The sequence below is a fragment of the Amphibalanus amphitrite genome, unplaced genomic scaffold, assembly GCF_019059575.1.
Source record: "Amphibalanus amphitrite isolate SeventyFive unplaced genomic scaffold, NRLGWU_Aamphi_draft 000213F_arrow, whole genome shotgun sequence".
Classification (NCBI taxonomy): Eukaryota; Metazoa; Arthropoda; class Thecostraca; order Balanomorpha; family Balanidae; genus Amphibalanus; species Amphibalanus amphitrite.
The window spans coordinates 706,251-727,216 of record NW_024881708.1 but is presented as its reverse complement, the minus strand read 5'-3'; the positions used below and the strand labels follow the sequence as shown (position 1 = coordinate 727,216).

The following is a 20,966-nucleotide window of genomic DNA, read 5'->3' as shown; positions in this document are numbered from 1 at the left end:
ACGCCTGTGTGGCGCTCAGAGGTCACCGATGCCGCCATCGGAGCCGCCGGCGGCGCTGTCAAGGTGGCTAGGTAGGCCGGAATGGGGCGGCGAGGGTGATTAAAATAGGTAGCTTGGAGCTAGGGATGGGGAGAAGATATCCAGACCAGTCGTCAGGGAGAGAAAAGGTATGTTGGGGGAGCAAGGAGAGGGAGGCAGTACCCCAGTGCACCGGAGGGAGGGAGAGCGAGCCTCACCTAAGCCCGAGGGCACCGGAGGGCGGGGAGTCAATGCCTCAGCACCTCGTGACGCCGGGGGCGGGGGCGGGACGGAAGGGCGGCCTACAGGTCCGGTTACAGATCAGGTCAACGCCCGGGCGGGGGCGGGTTGGCCAATGCCCGCGGTCGTCGAGGACGTCTCGACCGCAATGGGTGCCGCAACACGGCGGACAGATACCAGCCGGTGTTACCTCGGCGGACCGCGACACGGTGCGCGGTCGGAAGCCACTCGGGGGCCCGTGTTTACACGACCTCTCATCGAGAACACACACAGAGGGAGCGCCCGTCCCTCGGCAGCTCACACGGTACACACCTCAGCACCGTGGGAGCCGTGGATCCGCGCGCACGGAGAGGCACCCTGCACAGCCTAGCCGGTCTTGCACCTGTGACAGACGCGCTAGCAACACATCTGAATATCTCTGATTACACAAGCTAACAGCCGATGCGCTGCATAAGTGAATTGTAAATGCACTTGTGACAGCGACGTGAGCAGCGGTTGCTCTGGATAATGCAGTCTGCTCGCAGCGGACACAGTCTTCAATCCGTGTAACACCGCCGTCATATGCGGACCGCTGCTGATACCATCTCCATTCGGGTCTGACGGGCCGAGAGCCCCGGAGACGGCCGGTGCGGATACCGGCTCCGGGAGGCGGGAACCGACTCCCACGCGCGGACCGACCGGCCACCGCGACACCACACGTGCGTCCGGCGCGCGTGGACACACCTTCCAAGTTAGGAAATCAGACATACTACATAAAATAGTCAAGTTATCTCAAAATTATCCAAGAACTAACAGTCTGTGAAGAGCTATGTCTGTCACATTTATCGCCGATCAATGTGCGAGGACTTACCGGATTCTTTAGATCTGAACCTTTGCCAACGTTCTCCGCAGAGCTCAGGATGAGCTCGATCAGACCTGCCCTACCTCACCTGTTTGCTGCCGGCCCAGCGCATGGTCCTCTGCAGGGATCGCGCCCGGCTGGAAAACAGCAGCTCCGTGGCTAGCAGCAGCTCGGCCGGCCGGGCCGACTCCGTGGTGGGCATGGTGCCGCTCTCTGCGGCCTGTCCGCCCGTCACTTCGTCTGGCTTGTCCAATCAACCTCAGTCTGTCGCGGTATCTAGCTACCAATCCACCAGTCACGACCCACTCTCGCTCTCAGATAGCATCACACAGATGTTCACCGGCAGATACTGCGTGCACCACTCGCGCACCACCCGCGCACCGCTCGGGCACCACTCGGGCACCAATCACGCCCGTCACCAGCCGCTCCGGTCCCGTCCGATCCGTCGGCTGTCACGGGGCGGCTCCCAGAGAGGGTGTGTCGCGCCCACCCGAGCCGGCGGCGGCCGCTCTGCCGTCTGTCGCTCACGTGGTCTCCGAGGGACCCGCTCAGCTCACCTGAGTCGGGGTGCCGTAAACAGCCCCGTCCGCGTCACTGGCGGCGCCCCGAAATAGCAGCCGCCGCGCCACGGTCGCCGCGCGGCCACACTGGCGGCCGGCGCGCCGCAGCCGCCGCAGCCGCGCCGCCCCTCGCCCCCCGAGTGCGCTTCCGAGTGCGGGCTGGCTCCGCCCCTCAAACGTAAATACAGCCGGACGAGTCAAAGCGCCGCGCGTTGCCGCGGTCCGCCGGGCGCCAGTGACGGATCGGGGCGTCGGTGACGGCGCGGGGACGACGGTTACGGCGCAGAGACGCGGCGACGTCTGGCGCGCCAGCGACAGACATGTCCCGGGGAACATCCGGCAGTGGGTTCTCACGTTTCCCGCACCGGTTCCCCAGCTGCGGCGCGCAGTCCTCCCCAGTGAAAGACATGTGACCTCGCTCCAGACACGTGCTCCCGCAGGTTGAGCGGCCACTTTTTGCCCCGTAGTCTGAGCCGGTTGTGCCAGTGGGTTTAGAGATAACATTTCTGCGGCGAAGTTCTAACCACAGACGATTCGTATCATAAACCGTATTGTAATTCGGTAATAGCCTGGCATTCCGATACCATCAGACTGAAATTTTCAAGGAACTTCACGAACCACGAACTCTGTAGTAGCCCAATCACGCGCCATCACGGGACCGGTATTCAATGATTCGGTCATTTGGAGGTCGGCCTTTGGCCGGTGAGCGGCGGCACAAAGGGCCGGCAATACACCGCCGTTGGCCGGCGCCGGCTCCCCGTCCGGTGAAATTGGGTTTATGCAGATGAGGCGTGCCGGGTCGGCAATATTGAACAGGCCATATGCCGGCCGGTCTGAAGTCGGTATGCAGCGTTTGAACAGGCGCAGCTCTGTGCCCTAAGCCCCGCGCTTACCACACCGCCTGCGAGCTCACTGGCGAGAGCCCAGTTCTCTCAGCTGATAAGACGGACTTACTCACGCCTCTGACGGCCGTTGGCCTGGCGTTTAGCCGACTCGTGACGAGCGCCGGGCGCCGGGCCCTCTCATCTGACCTGCCGCGTCCGTCTGAGGTGAGGGACGGGCCCGGCGGACACCCCAGCGCCTTCGCTACATCGAGATCGTGCCCTGTCAGTGCGCGGACCCCAGCCGGCGAGCAGCCACCCGCCGGTCGTGGCTGACCCCTGACCTCCGACCCCTGACCTCCCACCTCTGAACTGAGGCCTCTGACCCGAGCCGAGCCCGCCCACCTCCGACAGACCGCGCGACGGGTCGGCGTTCACAGACCGGTTTGGCCGCGGAGCCTCACCCTCACCCTCCACCACAGCCGGGCCTCAGCTGATCTCCATACCTGCACCACAACTACTCCCCGCCCCCGCCCGACCGGGTCACAAACACATACATACCTCTCGATCCGGGTCAGCGCCGCCCACGGCAGGACGCGGCGCGGATCATTGTGTCGACGGACAGACGTCACATGGCCTCCCATACGCGGAGGGTGCCGTACCGAGAACGTTCTCACCTATAGCTCAAGGTTCTCACCCGTAATAACCTCACCTACACAGCTCTTCTCATCTGCACCGAGAACCTTCTTACTCGCACAGCTCAACGTTCTCACCCACGTCGAGAACATTCTCACAAGCAAACACAGTTCAGCCTCTGTGAAACAGATAAACACCATCGGCGACAAGTAAACGCCACCTAACATCTAACGAACATCGGCAGCGATCAGCGTCGTCGGCGATCCTCGTCGGCCGGTATTAGTGCGGTACTGAGGTCAGTAAGGTCAGCCGGTGTGGCGCCAGTCTGCCGGCCCGGCCCGGTGAAAGTCGGCCCGGCCGTGCCACATCGGCCGACAGCCGGCCTGCAGGGGCTGCATTCCGCGCTCCGGAGGCCGCAGTCAGTCGGTCGGTGCCCGGTCGGGACTGGGTCACACCGATCAGTGGATCGGGGTGAGGATGCGGGTTTGACGGAGGTGGGTGCTAGTTTGTCTGTGGGAGGTCGGTCAGCTCAGAGTTAGAGGGTAATGACCAGGTTTAATGAGGGACACAAGTCGCAGCCGATAATTAGCTGCCGATCGATACAATCGTTCAACTGTAACGATATGAGCGTAGGACAGTAGTAAAACTGGGCACTGGACTGGTCAGTAACGAGGCCAGCGAGCTGCCCAGCCGAGTGAGCTCGGCTGCACTAAGCCGTGGTAGGTCTGATTGAATAGATACGTTTCCGTGTCCATGAGATTTATTTTAGGTGTTGGCACGATATGAAACCGTAATAAGATACATGGGAACACAAAACATTTTAACTACATGGTGTGTCAAAAGTGGAAATAGCCGCCCGGCTTTAGTTCGCCAGCCTTGTCAATAGATGGCAGTATCACAATATGGGCAGCGGATCGTGCAATTTACGTCAAATTTTCGTTATCTGCTAAGAATTGAATGGCGGATCTTTTCATGCAAGAATCAAGTAAATCGGTTGACAACTTTTCTAGCAACAGAGATATGAAGTCAAACACCCTGCCAGAGCGGCGGCACGGCGGCCGGCGGCGGCCGCTACGCGCCGCCTGGGAGACTGGCGGCGCTGAACGGTTCCGACTTGGCACTGCACTAAAACCTGTTAACTGCTTGGAATAGTTATTATAACAAAATTTTCATTCAAGTGAGGAATAACCAAGGGCAGGAAGTATGTATGCTTGTGTGCGCACTGTGTAAGCCAGGAAACTGCATTGGCAGATACTCGCTAATATTAGATCCAGCCAAGTCCAAACGCATTACAGGGCCTGTGTTTCTGATGGGTCAACAATATTTATCGTTCGAGGGCGGATACAGTTTTAACAATACAAAAAATATTTTTGCACAGCTCTATTCATTGAATAATTCTCTTCAACGCCTCATTCCTAGTTAAGCGAATTAGCCCACCCTGGTTGAATAAATAAGGCGATTTCGCCACAAGGTCGCGGAAAACCGACCGAAAACGGCCGCGCTCAACGTTAATTTGGGCATGCAGACTCTTAAAAACTCGCATTGGGCGGGTAGGGTTTCCCAGGTATTGGCTCCAAAACACCGTATTCGGCTCCCGAATACGTCCAAGTGACCCGCCTCGTTCCTAGTTAAGCTCTAATTAGATCAAGTGACTCATAAGGAGCGAAAAAGCGACAAAAGGCATGAATTTCCCTATGGCGGCGGGCTGCCGGGTTGCCAGACGGCGCACCGGCTATTTCCACTTTTGACACACCATGACTACTTTTAATTTGCAGCAATTACTCGTCATAACAAAATCGATATACCTACTTATCATCACTAGCCATATCCAAATACGAGAGCAATATGCAAGCGCCTTCTTCATGCGGCTCTGTCAGGCGGCTCTATCGAGCGCAGCAGCTCGGCACAGCTGCACCACGCGCAGTCCAATGTCGAGCGACCCTCTCTAGCTACACCCTGCACCGTCATACGGAAGGCAGAGCGCTCGTAACGTGAACGATAAGATTAGGCTTAACTAGCGCTCAGTATCTAGCTGGCGTGAGGATGATGATGATAAGGATTTGGGCCTAAATGGATTTTGCCAAGCACGAACAAATGACTCTACGGAGCTGCTGGAAAAGGAAAGTTCAACGGCTCGCATGTTCGCATACGGTTCAGGGTAGCTTATCACCAGAAGCTGCTTAGAGTATAGAAACAACGGCTTACGCGGCAGAGCCTTGTTCGCACTGAAAACAATTTAACCCAAGGCTGGCGAGTAAACCGGTGTTTTACGGGTACCCCTATCCGCAACCATTTTTAACCACCCTCCCAGGAGTAGTGCTAGGTCCCATTGCGGTGTAGTCGTACTTGCTCTGAGCGGATATAAACCGCTGTCAGCGAACAAGTCCGCTGAGAGCAGGGACGACTACACTGCAATGGGACCTTACTGTACTCCTGGGAGGGTGGTTAAAAATGGTTGCGGATAGGGGTACCCGCAAAACACCGGTTTACTCGCGGGCCTTGGGTTAAATTGTTTTCAGTGTAGTAACCGTACGTGGTTAATATGAACTTATTCGCCAGCGAAGAGTATTATTACCATGTAAATATCAATATTACTCTCTCGATCCAGAACATCACGAAAACTCTTTCCTCCTGGGTATCGTGACTCGGGTACAGATAGTCGTTTCATGCGTGGATCTTGTTTACCCTCGTGAAGATGATATTTGAAATGGAAACAATCAGCCAATCAGAAACGAGATCGGCCGTTTGCGGTTTGAAGGCCGCGCGCATCTGTCAGTTTTCGGCCGTTGGTCTCCGAGAGCGGATGTGAGCAGTGTCGGTGCCGCGCGGCGTGGCCGTTGGTGATTGTGCTTGTGTGTTGTTCATCGCCTATAGAGCCTCTGTGGACATTTTATTGTAAGTACCGATGTGCTAGAGCATTGCGTGCCGTTGAGTGGTGCTAATTTGACCTGGTTAACAGGACCCCGTGCACGGCCACGTGGCCTAGTGTTGTGAGTACGTACATTCATTTTGTTGTGATGCTACAAGTTTATGCATTTTGTTGGTGACTTTGAAAAAGCCTTGCACTGTAGTGATCCAGTCTCATTATCTCACGCAGACGGGCGACCACCCAGGAACGCCGTCGCTCACTTCAAATATTGTGCGCTCTGCCTAATCCAATATGAGGGCGCTGAATGTCTTGTATTCATATTCAAATTGCATTCAAGTTGTATCGTGGTGTTTATTTACCGATTGTGCATTGCTGAACGCTTTGTATAAATTTGTATGAATAAGTGAAGAGTCTCACAATGTTCATGGTTGGTGTGCCCCTCGTATTGTTTGTACGGAAGCCAAATATACCTACATTGTTGCTCTTGAAACATTTTTTTTTAGTTGGTGAGCTCCGGTTAACAGAAGCTTCGTGAAGCTTCTGGAGGAAGCGTCTGTGGGTCTGTTACCATCCTCTGGGGGGTTTACACTAAAGGAAAGAGTAAGCATTACCATGTGACAAAGGGTAGGCCATAAGAATATACTCTCTGTAGGAGGGTAAAGCACAGAGTAGATGATGCGTTACTCCCTAAAAAAGGGTTCCGTTAAAGATTTACCCTTTCAAAGAGTGTAACCCAAAAAATGTTACACTCTAGACAAGAGTAAATCAAAAGATTTTACCATTCAGAAGATGGTAAAAAACGTCTGTGTGTCATGTTACCCCTCCCAGGCGAGTTTACTCTTCATGAAAGAGTAAAATTTACCATCTGGAAGGTGGTAAAAAACGTCTGTGTGTCAAGCTACCATGCTATGGCGGGTTTACCCTTCAGAAAATGGTAAAAAAGTTTTCAGTGCGGGTTGTGGTGAATTGACCGATCACGTGATGGTTATACCAGCTTATAAAAGCAGAACGTGGACTAAAGAGCGTGTAGGACACTACGTAATGATCTTCTGAAGTGTATGCGTGACATAAGGAGCTATGGCGTTGGAGACGTAATGACATTTGAAATGATGATGTTCGTAAGAGCCTGTCATACCCCATGTGCTTAAAAGATTGAAGCAACGCATTGGAGATTCGTGAAAAACACATTGAATAAATATTCGTGAATAGACGGTGAAGAGACAGCGTTCGTTCGCACGTGTCTCCGTCCAGCCGGGTGGGGTGTTGCGCTGTAGCCCCTGCATGTACCGCCGGTCACCGCTAGGCGCGTTTACTTCCACCGGTCGCCGCTAGATGCTGTGAACCGCTAGTTACAGTTTTGTTAATAGGTGTCGCTTTTACCAGTCTCTAAATTGCTAAAGCCTTCGATTAAGTTGTGCGTCCCCCTTTTAACGTTCCGTTCGCTTAAACTGCTGTATTGTTTGGACATTTGTATTGGCTATGTGTATATTAAAAACCATATGTATTCGTTTATTACATTCGATGTTCTCGCCAACATGTGTGCAATACTAGATAAGTAAGTTCGTATGTAAAATTATATATGTCTCGATTTTGTGGCGAAATACAAGAGATATCTGTATCTTACAGTGTTTCTACTGGCTACACCAGCCAGATTGGTGACCCCGCGTTCTACGCACTAAGGGATCGCTATCCCCTCGTGTTCCCTGGCACACCGACACTGGCCTGCACCCTGAGCTATCTCCTCCAGCTCTCTTTGTGTAGGAAGGAAGTGGCGGATGGTGTGTCTCCACGAGGATCCTTTTTTGTGCTGTGTGGAACTGAATAACGCCGACTACTACTGCTGCACTACGGACCAGCTACTTCATCGGCTCACCTTACCGTCCGGCTACCTCTGCAGCTGCACTGCAGCACCTGCCGATCGCCGTGTCGCCGTCGCCGCCACCGATCTTCCCGACCATTGCTCTCGGCAGCCATGGACCAGAAGACCCAGCCTGCCGGCGCCGGTGCAGCCGCCGGAGCCGGTGCAGCCGCCGGCGCCGGTGCAGCCGCCGCCGCCGCCTCGCATGCCGCTGCTGCTGCTGCTGCCGCTGCCGCCCAACCGGACTACCTCCGCGTGGCGACCGCGCCACGCAGCCACGTCGCGCCGCCGCGCTTCTTCGAGGAGGACCCCGTGATCTGGCTCGTCCAGCTCGACCTCTTCTTCGCTCAGGCAGCTGTGGACGATGAGCTCAGCCGCTTCCGGATCGCCGCTACTCTCCTTCCTGGCCACCTCCTGCGCGACTTCACCGACATCCTCCGCAACCCTCCTCTAGACCGACCTTACACCATCCTTTCCGACGCCATCCGTCAGCGGTTCGGCAAATCAGTCGAACAGCGTCTTCGCTGCCTGCTCTCTGGCCAACAACTCGGCGACAGGCGTCCTTCCCAATTCCTTCGGCATCTCCTGGACCTTGCTGAAGCTGAAGGCTCACAAGATTCCCCGCTCATCCGCCAGATCTTCCTCAATGCTCTTCCGCCTCGGACTCAGCCCTTCCTCCAGTGCCTGCCGCCTGGGACGGACCTTGCGACCATCGCTAGCACTGCCGACCGACTCCTGGAGCTTCCGCAGCAGTCGGACGTCGCTGCACCTACCTCAGGCCTTCTCGCCGCGGTATCGACTTCTGCGCCTGCTGCAGCCTCACCTGCTGCTCCTGCAGGACCCTTCCACCTCCAGAACCTGATGAGCCAGCTGCTGACTGGTATCACGGCCCTCACAACATCAGTCGCCACACTGGTGGACGAGACGCGCCGCCGAGAGAGGTCTGCATCCCGCGCCCCCGGCCGCGCTCGCCACCGTCCACCACGCGACCTGTCTGCTGCTGCCCGGTCACCCAGCCCTGCAACCAACACGTCTACCGGCGCTGGTGCTTCTTACTGCTGGTACCACCACAAGTTCGGTACCAACGCGCGCTCATGTCAGTCACCGTGCTCGTGGTCTGCAACCGCAACTCAGACCTCGGGAAACCAGCAGTAGGACAGGTGACACAGACGTCTGCACCTGCCCTGCTCAACCCTGACGTCCCTCCAGCAAGCGGCCTTCTGAGACTCAAGGACAACAACACTGGCATCACCTTCCTCATCGACACTGGAGCTGAGTACAGTGTTCTTCCAGCGACACCCACCGATCGTGCTCGCGGAACCAACGGTCTGGATCTGCAAGCAGCCAACAACAGCAGCATCCAGACCTATGGTCAGCGCATGCTCACGCTTTCTCTCGGACTCAGAAGAGATTTCAACTGGATCTTCATCATCGCGGACGTCTCCCATCCTCTCCTAGGAGCCGACTTCCTCTCCTCGTATGATCTCCTCGTCGACACCAAGAGAGGCCGTCTCATCGACCACCTAACTGAGTTGTCTTCACCTGCTTCCCACTCTTCAGTGCCATCCACCGGACTGACAGCCGTCGTCGGAACCGACAACCCAGCATTCCTTAACCTCCTTCGAGAATTCCCCAGCCTCACCCAGCCGTCACATCATCCGGAGCCACAGCACTCAGTCCGACATCACATCGAGACTACCGGCCCTCCGGTCTTCTGCCGCCCACGCCGTCTGGATCCAGCTCGACTCGCCACTGCCAAAGCAGAGTTCCAGCGCCTTCTCAGTCTCGGAGTCATCCGACCCAGCAGCAGTCGGTATGCATCACCGCTGCACATGGTGCCCAAGTCGTCTGGAGATTGGAGACCCTGTGGTGATTACCGTGCACTGAACCGCATCACAGTGCCTGACCGGTACCCACTACCACATCTCCACGACTTCACTGCCTGCCTCGCTGGGACATCGATCTACTCTCGGCTCGACCTCGTCAGGGCCTTCAACCAGATACCGATGGCCCCAGAAGACATCGCCAAGACAGCGATCACAACGCCCTTCGGCGCCTTCGAGTTCCTCCGTATGCCGTACGGTCTCCGGAACTGCGCCCAGACGTTCCAACGGTTCATGGATCACATCCTCCGTGGCCTGGACTTCGCCTTCGTCTATGTAGACGACATCCTCATCGCCAGCAGCAGCATCTCGGAACATCTCACACACCTCCGAGAGGTCTTCAGCCGTCTTTCCCGCAACGGTGTGCTCCTCAACCCATCGAAGTGCGCCTTCGGCATGGAAAGCATCTCCTACCTCGGCCACCAGATCTCCAGCGGAGGCATCACTCCTCTCGACGATCGAGTCAGCGCAATCAAGAGCTTCGACCGTCCAGAGTCAAAGAAGAGCCTCAAGAAGTTCCTGGGAATGATCAACTTCTACCACCGCTTCATCCCACACGCTGCTGCTCTTCTGGCACCTCTCCACGGCCTGACTGCCTCAGACGACCGAGCTGCTTCAGTCACGTGGACCCCAGAGGCAGACGCCGCCTTCTATGCAGCCAAAGCCGCCCTCGCTGACGTCACCCAGCTCGCTCATCCCGTCAAAGATGCAGCTCTGAGCCTCAGCACTGACGCCAGCAACACTGCAGCCGGCGCCGTGCTCCACCAGCGAGTTGGTGGTTCTCTTCAGCCTCTCGCCTTCTTCTCGCGCAAGTTCACGCCCACCCAACGCCGCTACAGCACCTTTGGACGGGAATTGCTCGCCATGTACCTCGCCGTGCGACATTTCCTGCCCTATCTGGAAGGACGCGACTTCGAGATCCTCACGGACCACAAGCCGCTCGTCTTTGCTCTCAAGGCCAACGGCAACGCCAACCATTCTCTCCGTGAACAACGTCACATGGACCTGATTCTGCAGCACACCAGCAAGATCGGACATGTTCCTGGACATCTCAACCCGGTAGCTGACGCCATCTCACGGATCAGCTCAGTGTCTGCGCCAGCTTCTGCCGCAGCTACACCTTCACCCGGCCTTCTGAGCTTGGCCGACATCGCCCTACACCAAGCCAACGATCCTGACCTGCCGAAGCTGCAACAATCCTCATCTCTGATCATCCGTGACTTCCCAGTCCCTGATCATCCGCATCTACGTCTCTGGTGCGACACCTCAACGGCCATACCTAGACCTGTAGTCCCAGCCAGACTCCGCCCTTCCATCATCAAGAGCTTCCACGACTTGTCTCATCCTGGCATCAACGCTACGCGTCATCTCATCTCATCGAGGTTCATCTGGCCCCACATCAACGCGGACATCCGTGCCTTCGTCCGGAGCTGCCAGCACTGTCAGCGTGCCAAGATCCAGCGCCACACGAAGCCACCCATGGGCAGCTTCCAGCCACCTGACTCTCGCTTCCTGCACATCCACATCGACCTTGTCGGACCACTTCCTCCGTCCCATGGCAACTCCTATCTCCTGACTGTCGTCGACCGCTTCACCCGATGGCCCGAGGCAATTCCTCTGCCCACCATGGACGCCGTCACGGTGGCTCGGCATCTCGTCAGCGGCTGGATCGCCCGCTTCGGAGTACCCGAACTCATCACCACCGACAGAGGATCCCAGTTCGAGTCCCGCCTCTGGACAGAAGTCTCCAAGCTTCTCGGCACCTCTCGGATCCGGACCTGCGCCTACCACCCAGAAGCAAACGGGATGGTAGAGCGCTTCCACCGCCAACTGAAGTCAGCTCTGCGGACCGATGACGACGCCGCCTCCTGGTCGGACCGACTTCCTCTGGTGCTACTCGGAGTGCGCACGGCCCTCAAGGAGGATCTCGGATGCACCGCTGCAGACCTAGTCTATGGTTGCAGTCTCCGACTTCCTGGTGACTTCCTCTCCCCCATGTCGTCGGACACTTCTTCTGATCCGGCTTCCCTAGCCTCTCGTCTCCGTGCCGCCATGTCGGAGCTCCGTCCAACTCCTCCTCGTCCTGGCTCCCGCCAAATCTTCATCTCTCAAGACATGCAAACCTGCTCCCACGTCTTCATCCGACGCGATTCGCATCGCTCTCCTTTCCAATACGTCTATGACGGTCCTTATCGTGTCCTATCCCGCGACCAGCACACCGTCATCATCGACCGTCTCGGGCGACGCGACACCGTCACCCTGGCTCGGTGTAAACCGGCCTTCACGGACAACATGCCTGCCGCAACGCCGCCTGCAGCACCGGGCGTCCTGGTGAACGACACGCCTACTACAGCGACAGACAGCTCGGTGGACCGCCCGCCTGCTGCATCGCCTGCACCCAGCCGCTCAGGTGCCCCCGGCGGCTCTCGCCCGGCTCGCCGCGTGCCGCCGGACCCGCCGCCTGCTTCGCCACCCCCTCTCCGCCGTTCGTCGCGTACTCGCCGCCAAACTTCTTTTTATGGTGTTTAACTAGGGCGGGGGAGTGATGTAGCCCCTGCATGTACCGCCGGTCACCGCTAGGCGCGTTTACTTCCACCGGTCGCCGCTAGATGCTGTGAACCGCTAGTTACAGTTTTGTTAATAGGTGTCGCTTTTACCAGTCTCTAAATTGCTAAAGCCTTCGATTAAGTTGTGCGTCCCCCTTTTAACGTTCCGTTCGCTTAAACTGCTGTATTGTTTGGACATTTGTATTGGCTATGTGTATATTAAAAACCATATGTATTCGTTTATTACATTCGATGTTCTCGCCAACATGTGTGCAATACTAGATAAGTAAGTTCGTATGTAAAATTATATATGTCTCGATTTTGTGGCGAAATACAAGAGATATCTGTATCTTACAGTGTTTCTACTGGCTACACCAGCCAGAGCGCCACTGTCTATGCGTCAGAGCGGCCCACGTTTGGTGACAGCCCCCGTCCGTCTTCATCGACGCACGTCGTCGCTGGGCGGACAGGGCCGTCACGTCGGCGACGGCGGTGGATGGTGGTGATGTCACCATTGTCACTCCTTTGTGCTGGCCGACAGGGCAGCAGAGGGAAGACAGGAGTTTTGGAGGGTCTGACAGAACGAGCAGGACCGCAAGCGATAGAACAATCCGCGCTTGGTCAGCTTGAATGGGATGGCGAAGTCCTGCGGAGCCGACGTCCTTTGTGGGGAAATATGTAGGTTAGTCTGTCTTGAGGGCGTTGCTTATGCAAACAGATGACTGAGTTCAGATCGATGGAGTCTGAAACCTAAACAACACGTATTTCATCCAATCAAACCACATGTAGACGTAGTTAGAGACTTGGATGACTAGAACTGTGTATAATTATCTCCAGACTACCGGGGATCTCACCGTCAGCATTCCACAGATCCTAATACCGGCACGCCGTAGCCAGTCACCAAAAGTCGCCTAGCCGCAGGCAGTTCTCCGCCATCCTCGGCTCAGCTCGGCCGGGGTTTAATTTTCGAGCTGGCCGCGTCCGGACGCAGTCTGGCCGTCGAGCTCGACGGAGCGTGTCGGAGTCGACGCCGGCGGCAAAAAGGCCCCATCGCCAGCGATCTGCCCGGCGCTTGGTGACCGGGACGCCGCCCCAAAGGACGGACGGGCCGGGTCGGGTTGGCACCGAGACAAACCATCAGCAATACCACACGGTGTCGGCAATGTCAGGAGAGCTGGCCGGAAACGAAACAGATTGGTCAGGGATACGGATCGGGGTCACGGCTAAAAAACTTGCTAGTTTTCATCACTCAACTTTATGATGCCGCCTCCTCGGCACGGATATGTCAAATTTAGACAATCCAGGGGAGACTGCCAAGCAGACTGTAGACTATCGAACAGACTGTCGGGCAGACCGCCGGCCAGTCTCCGTTTCCGCTCCAGCTGCCCGCCGGGGTAAACACCCCGGCTCGCCGTCGGCCGATATTACCGGAGACCCGAGACTCGAGAGTCGGCCGGCTATTTGTCCCGGTCCTCCAGACGCAGATTATTGCTCGTCGAGAGAGCGTCCCGGTCGGCTCGGCCGGGCGTGGAGATGCCGCCTCCTCGTCTCAGAGATGCCCGCCTCATCTTCTAGGAGACACCCGCCTCCCCGCCTCCTCCTCTTCTGCGTGACGCGGGCTCGGAGACGCGGAGCGGAACGTTGAGTGTAGCTCCAAACTCTAAAACAGTCGCTACAGATTTTTCCGTTCTATCTTTTATCGTTTCCGACGCGATCTTCAAAGGAGCGGGGGTCGTCTGGGCGTGTCGACGGTAGCGGCACGGACTGAGTGTCCTGGGAGCGGCGGAACGGAGCGCGCAGCTCTTTTGTCTCGCGAGGAAGGTCGATCCGGCTCGACAGAGCTGCTCTGGGTGCCATTACCAGAAACGACAGCCAGATTTAGAGCTGGCATTGTGAAACGGTGGATATTGAGCAGAAGATATCAAACGCTCATGACAATGGGGCGACCGTCACAATGGGACAGAGCGCCCGCCGGCTGCATGCGAAGTTCTCCTCTCGGGAGAAATGGCAGATCTCACGGACCGTGGAAATCGAATCCCACCTCGTCCTGACTTGATCATACCCAGTGCCCACTGACCCATCAAACGAGGAGTGGAATTCCCGGAGCACCACCTCCAGCGCCATTTCATTATCACACTTCACCACCGGCTCACTAAGTCTCCCTGACCGCGGTGCCAGCCACGAGCTACGAGCTCTCAACTTGAACGGGGCGGTCACGGGCGACCACAAATATCGGCACTTGGTAAATACGGCCCACTGGAGCGCTGTCCAATCAGCAGTGTAGGCCTCCCTGGGAAATATACTGCGGGACGGACGGACGAGCCAGAGCGGCGGCCGGCCAGGGTCCATGGGTGGACGACCGGAACCCAATCAGCCTGAAAACTCGGCCGGTAGTGCAGGTGGAATGACTGAGCGGAAGGCTTGTTGTTTTGAAATTTTGAAGGGCTGTCACTAGATCAGATACACGAACTCAACCTGCTCAATACACAAAATAGCTTACATATTCCCATACAAAAATAAGTAAAAACAACCAACTTGTGACCTGGGATGAGCGGCCTGACTCTACCATCCCCTCCCTCTGTCCGGGTCACGGGTCGCATCCCCCCGCTCCCTGATCGCGTGGCTCCCACTCCCACCCAGTCCCAGCGGCAGGGAGCCATATCACGTCTGACGGCTGTGAGGGCTGTGCCACCTCACGGCGCTGGGTCGCCATATCACGGCGCGGCAGTGGCACGTGTCCAGACCGTGAGGCTGTCACGGTTAGAAGGTCACGCCGCCGCCCCGTCTCACATCAGAGATCACGAGCTGCCATACGGTAGGACACCAGCGATGGCGGCACGGCGCTGGGTCAGACATGGTGCTGCGATCGTGTGACATTTTCAGCAGGTTTATGTCACCACAGATTCGGCCCATTGCAGTGGCCCATGACATACCATTGACTCTTTCAGCAACCTCACCCGTGACTTGACTAAAGAAGTTAACCACAATATCACATTGACCTCACCCGTGACCCTATCCGTGACCTGACCTAGCTCAGCTCATCCCCGGCACACTCCCATCCAGTCTCCTTGCCACGTGACACCCAGCACCGTCCATGAGGTCACAGGTCGCCTCCGTCTCCTCCCCGGCGCCAGTTGGTTCTCAGCCAGCTGGGCAGACGGCCAGTCGGGCCGGGACGCCACTGTCTGCCGGTCAGACGACCCCTGGCCTGTCCACCGGCCCGCCTGACCGGCCTTCTGTCACAGAGTTCCGGTGACCCGGAGCCGCTGGCAGCCGACTGGCCCGCCCCGTGACCCGGCCGGCGCCGCAGGTGGTAACGACGCAGGGTCATCCGTCACTGACCTCAACTCGGCAGGAGGGGAGTGAGAGCAGGGACCGGAGAGCAGCTGTTAAATGGAAATTATTATGCTGTTGAAAATTAACAGGTTAAATTACACGTTATTGTTTATATTACGATATTAAACAATATTGCGCATTTGTATCTGGCATTACAGGCGCCAGTACCACATACTCCATACTTCCAAGACTGATGTCAGTCATCCAGAAACGTCTGGGGCGCAACATCGTCCCGACACCTTCCGTCGCGGCCGGCGCCGCCACCGGACGGGGTACAATCGGCGCCGGAAGCGGAGCTGTTCCGGCGAGACGGCCCACTTCCGGTCGGTGACGGCCGAGCGGGCCGGCTGACATTCAGTGCTGAGGAGGCCCGTGCCAGGGGCCGCAGCCCGGGGGCAGAGATCCGCGCCGGTGGAGACTGGAGCTCATAGCAGCAGAGCGACCGAGTGAAGCCAGACGACGAGGGAGCCTCGCCCGAGTCTGGGGATTCTGAGAATACCGGGCGTTCTGCAGCTGAATTTTCCTCGGACGTGACTGACGACTGACGAGGCTGGCCGCATAACTCTCCCGGCGCTGTGGTTTGTGTTACGGAACACGAACCGACTCTGCCGTGTGATTTGTATAGTCTGCCGCTCTCTGACGGGTCACCGGTGGTGTTTGGCCTCGACACGCTGCTGCCGCATCTCTCTCGCACCGATCCATCGCTCGCTTCCCCGTATCTCCCGGCTCATGGCGCCGCGCCGGCTGGTGGATCATCAGAGCCCACCGTCCGCTCTCCCAGCCCCACTCATCCATCAGCTGGGCGCTCAGTGATGAGGCGGGGTGGTCTGATCCGCTCACCACAATCAGAACAGACACCGAAATCCGTCAGAGCGACGCGGCCCAAAGGCGCAGAAATCCCACCCCCGCCGCGGCATGACACTTACGGAGTGAGCGCAGTGCATGCTATACCACCAGAATACCTGTACAACAACAACAACCATTTATTTAGAGACAAAGTTGTCGACAGTGGTGTTATGGGGAGATGGCACAAAGGCCCACAGCCTATCACTAGGCACCATCCCCCACCCGGTTTGGTCATGTTAGCTTAGTCCTGGCCATTATATCGAGCAGCGACTGAAAGTAATACCGAGCTCCAACCAAGAAAAATCAAACAAGTAAACAAGAAATGAAATGAATACATTAGAACCGTTCAGTACATTTATAAATTATTAGAACCGTTTCGTGTCCAATAGGTATTTTTGGAAAAGGAACGCTACCCTCCGGGAGCAGTTCAATGTGTTAGTGTTAGTGCCGTATATGAGTGTATCGTGTTGTTCAGTAGATGTGAGGTGATTGAAGTTCCTACCAAGTACAGTTGATATGCTTTGGAAAAGGTTTTGTCTGATTGTCGTGTATAGTGGGCAGTGTATTGTGAAGTGCATAGTAGTTTCTGTTTTGTGACCGTACCGGCAGTGTGGATGAGGATGTTTTTGTATTTTAAATAAGTGTGCGTTTAGCCCCGAGTTCCCTAATCTGAGTTGTGTGTGTAATGTGTTCCCACGTTTACTGCCCATTGTATTAAATTGTGGTGGCCTCTTTGCCCCAAGTGCTTCCGCGAGCTCTCTCTTGAATGTGTGTTGGGTTTCCTGAGACCTTATGTGTGCTGGTAGCTTGTACAGCGCCATTGTGGACACCTTGTGCGGCCGGCGGCCCGCTCCCGTACGGCGCAGATCCCCGCTCGCTGTCTGGACCTGGACCTGTCTGATCGGGGGTAGTATTTCTGCGGTGCCAGTATTGTATCTCCCTGATGTCGGTATGGTATCTGCCTGGCGCCGGTGCCGGCCGTTCAGTAACAGACCTGGGGGCTCGGGGCGGCACCAGCCGATGGGAACAGACCCGTTCGTCACAGCCGTCCGGCTCCACGGCCGGCGGCGCAGTGGCTATATTGGCACAGCGAGCGGGGATCTGCGCCGTACGGGAGCGGGCCGCCGGCCGCACAAGGTGTCCACAATGGCGCCGTGCTTCAGACCGGCGCGAATAAAGAGCGCTCCGCCGGCGGGCCCGCAGATAAACGGGCCCCGCACAGCCGCCGTCCGCACTGTTTGAGTGTCGAAATTGAGATAAAGGCTGCCGGCGTGGGATTTATTCCGGCCGTCAGAGTGCACGCTCAGCAGCGGTGGAGGGGATGTGGTTCGTGAATGTTTAAACTTCGAAAGAACGCTTCACTAAACTTGCTACCAAACGCACTAAATTGGTGGAGTAAGACATGTCAGGCAAAATGAAACCGATCAAGTGAACATCAAAGGGAGCAAACCTGTCCAACGCCTGCAACTTGAAGGTAACACATGCGTCACCGTATCTGGACACGTTGAAAATCAAACAATAAACATCCGTAAGATAAAAACGCTCGAAGCACAGCGCAGAAGCCACCGAAGCCGAGCAGAAATAGCATCACGGTCACGGATGCTCTCTGCGGAGCTGGCAGTCGGCGAAGGTCGGCCGACCCGAACTGCCAATCATTCAACTCACGTCATCAGCAGCCAACAGCCAGGCGCCAGGACCAGGCTGTCTCAACGGCAAACACACCCACGCGGGCAAACGAGCCGGGAACGAAACCACTGCGGAGCAGCCACCGCGGACAGCCGTGCCAAACGGTCCGAAAACTTAGCACAAAACAGCCGCAAAACATGGCGGCAAAACACATGGCAGCCGTTGGCTGTGGAGGCGACAACCAACTGTCTGGCTGCATGGTCCAGCCGACTGCCCACTGTCCGTGAGCTCAATGTTCTGTAACGACCACACCCCGCCCATCAATGTGTCGCCCTTGGCCATGTCCCAACTCTGCCTCAGGCGGCACTTCAGCGGCACCTCTGGAGCGACGGCACGTGAAAATCACTCGGAAACACAGCGCCTCTGCTAACATCGTTACACAACGCATGCATTGTGCGCTGCCGAGCAATGGGCCGCATTCAGTCTTTCTCCATACAGCGCGCCATTGTGCCTGGTTATGTCCGGAGAGGGACGAGTGGGGCGCGGTCCGAGTGCGGGCGACGTGCGGCCGGCCGGCGGCGGCAGCGCCGTGCCATTAGCTGCGCAAACAGGCCGCTGGCGAGAAACAATAGCATCGGGGAATCACCGTCCGACGCTGGCCGTGGGTCCCGATCGATGGGCCGTGAGCTGTCACAGTCACAGCCGCGGTCACAGTCGCCGTCAGTCACAGTCACAGCCGCGGTCACAGTTGCCGTCAGTCAGTCACAGTTACAGCCGCGGTCCCAGTCGCTATCAGTTAAACACAGTCGCTATTAGTCAAAGCCGCCGACCTCGACTAATGTAGGTATGTAGGATGCGTTTCAGACACAATGAAATCTACAAAAATCCACCAAGACGTTCATCGAATCAAACTACGGATCTCTCCGTCTTCACCTGTTGGTATAGCAACAGGCACGTCATCTGTCAATTGCTCAATTTCACCCCGGTCATTTACAAATTTCAGGCCGTGAAGATGACGGATCTGAACGCTGGTGAAAAGACATCCTGTCGGTCATCAGTCCACCGTTACTAGCGCCGTTAGTCACTGATATGTCGGCTGTCGGCATAAGGCACACTTCACATCGTCAAATTTCACACCCAGACAAATCGCGCTCCGGAGGAATGCGACAGCCTGACAGCCGGTGGTATAAACCCGGCCAGGTGTGCTGCCGAATCACCGCGGGGCCGATCGTCACCGGTACCCATCTCTCCGCCGGATTGCGGGGCGGGTCTCGGCGGTGTCGTTCGACTGATCCCGTCGTCCCATCCCGGCGATCGGCGCGGTCAACACAGATCACACCGATGAGCGCCGGGCGTGTTTTTGTAGCGGCGAAATGAAAACAGGCCGTCAAGGGTCGAGAGACGAGAGTCGACAAAAAGGAAAGGTAAACGGGACGTCGGAAACACACCCGCCGGCGCATCACGATACGCGACGATCCCGGTGAGGTTATCCTCCAAGACCTTCCCACGAATGTTGTAACAAGAGGCAATGGCACATCCCAAACCCCATGCTGGAAAAGCATGAGCCCGAGAAGAAGATAAATATATGCTTCGATTGTCGGGGCGTGGTGGGATAAATCGAGTATGGATGAGGAAAGGGCGAGGCGGCGGGTGTCAGAATGTAATTAGGCGGCGGCGGTCACGATCTATTTAGGTCACCCGGAGGAATCGAACCAGCGCTGTAGCTGTACCACACGACCTCACCGAATTGACTCTTTAATCATTCCCTGCAGAATTTCAGTCAGTTAATATAATACCACCGCAGCCGGCCTCAGAACCCAGCTGCAGCTCCCGGTGGCACCACAAAATATGTTAGCGGTGGGGCGACACATCACCCAGAAACCACATCCTTCTAACCAGTTCTCTCCAACAGGCCACCTGCACACTGAAACTCAGCTGAGAAACTCTGCCGCACCAGTCTGCCCACATTCGAGCCCACGAGGGTACTCTGCAACTCACCTAAGGAGCTCCAAACCCCACCGCAATCCGTTCCGTCTATATTCAGAGTCGAACGGATGCTCCGCAACTGCAGCTGAGAAACTTCCAGCTCTGCCGACCCTATCCGACCCCATTCTGAGATGGGACATCCCGGTGCCGCGACCGAGACCGGCACGACACCCGAGAGGCTACCCACACGAGATGGCTCCCGAGGGCCGACCGGTCGGTAGCCAGCCAAACTCGCCCATGCCGTGCCCCGACTCGTTTCCAGAGCGGACACCGGAGAGCCCTGCACTGCTCGTTTGAGGTCTCCGTCCAACAGGGAAAAGGCTCCGGAACATTTAGGAAAGACCGGCCACGTGTGGTGGAGGCTTGCCGACAACAATAGCGACGGTCCGCCCGCCCGTGCCGCGGTCATGGGGATGACGTCATGGTATGATCCGCTTGTGGCGCACTTGAGACCTGAAAGGCGCCCCATCGGAGTCATAAAGCACACCGTTCATCTTACGGAATCCCTGGAAAACTGCCAGACTTTCACTGAAAATGGCATGGCGTGGAAAGATGAAACATATGGAAATCGGCAAACGGTGCAGACAATGTGCCTGTCTCGGGTATTGCATTTGAATTTATGCATAAGTCGATATCCAGCATATCATTGGCCGAGGTGAAAAAGCTGGTTCTATTACGCCAGAAGGGAACGGCTGAAGGTGCATACTCCCATGAGATATTGCTTCCTCGTACCAGCACACACCTACAATGCTGAACCGTACCAATCATGACTTCTAACAACTGACAAACAAAACATACATTTATATCTGTAATATCTGATTCAGAGAAGTGTACAATGCATTGGCGACCCGCCCATTGTTGTTACATGACTCACTAGTTGCGAACATTGATTCCATTCCC

General features: G+C 56.6%; 1 protein-coding gene across 4 annotated transcripts in view; it reads right to left on the bottom strand.

Moving 5' to 3' along the window:
• LOC122385271 (apoptosis-stimulating of p53 protein 1-like) overlaps window positions 1–20,966 on the bottom strand; it is a 145,145-nt gene that overhangs the window by 55,646 nt on the left and 68,533 nt on the right. Inside the window, exon 1 of one of the 4 annotated variants that reach the window (XM_043373414.1) lies at window positions 1,188–1,815. The exons of the other annotated variants lie outside the window; for them this stretch is intronic. Coding sequence (XP_043229349.1) covers window positions 1,188–1,301 — 114 coding nt within the window. The 5' untranslated portion in view covers window positions 1,302–1,815. Of the gene's footprint in view, window positions 1–1,187; window positions 1,816–20,966 lie in introns of those variants that run through there. 4 annotated transcript variants of the gene reach the window in all.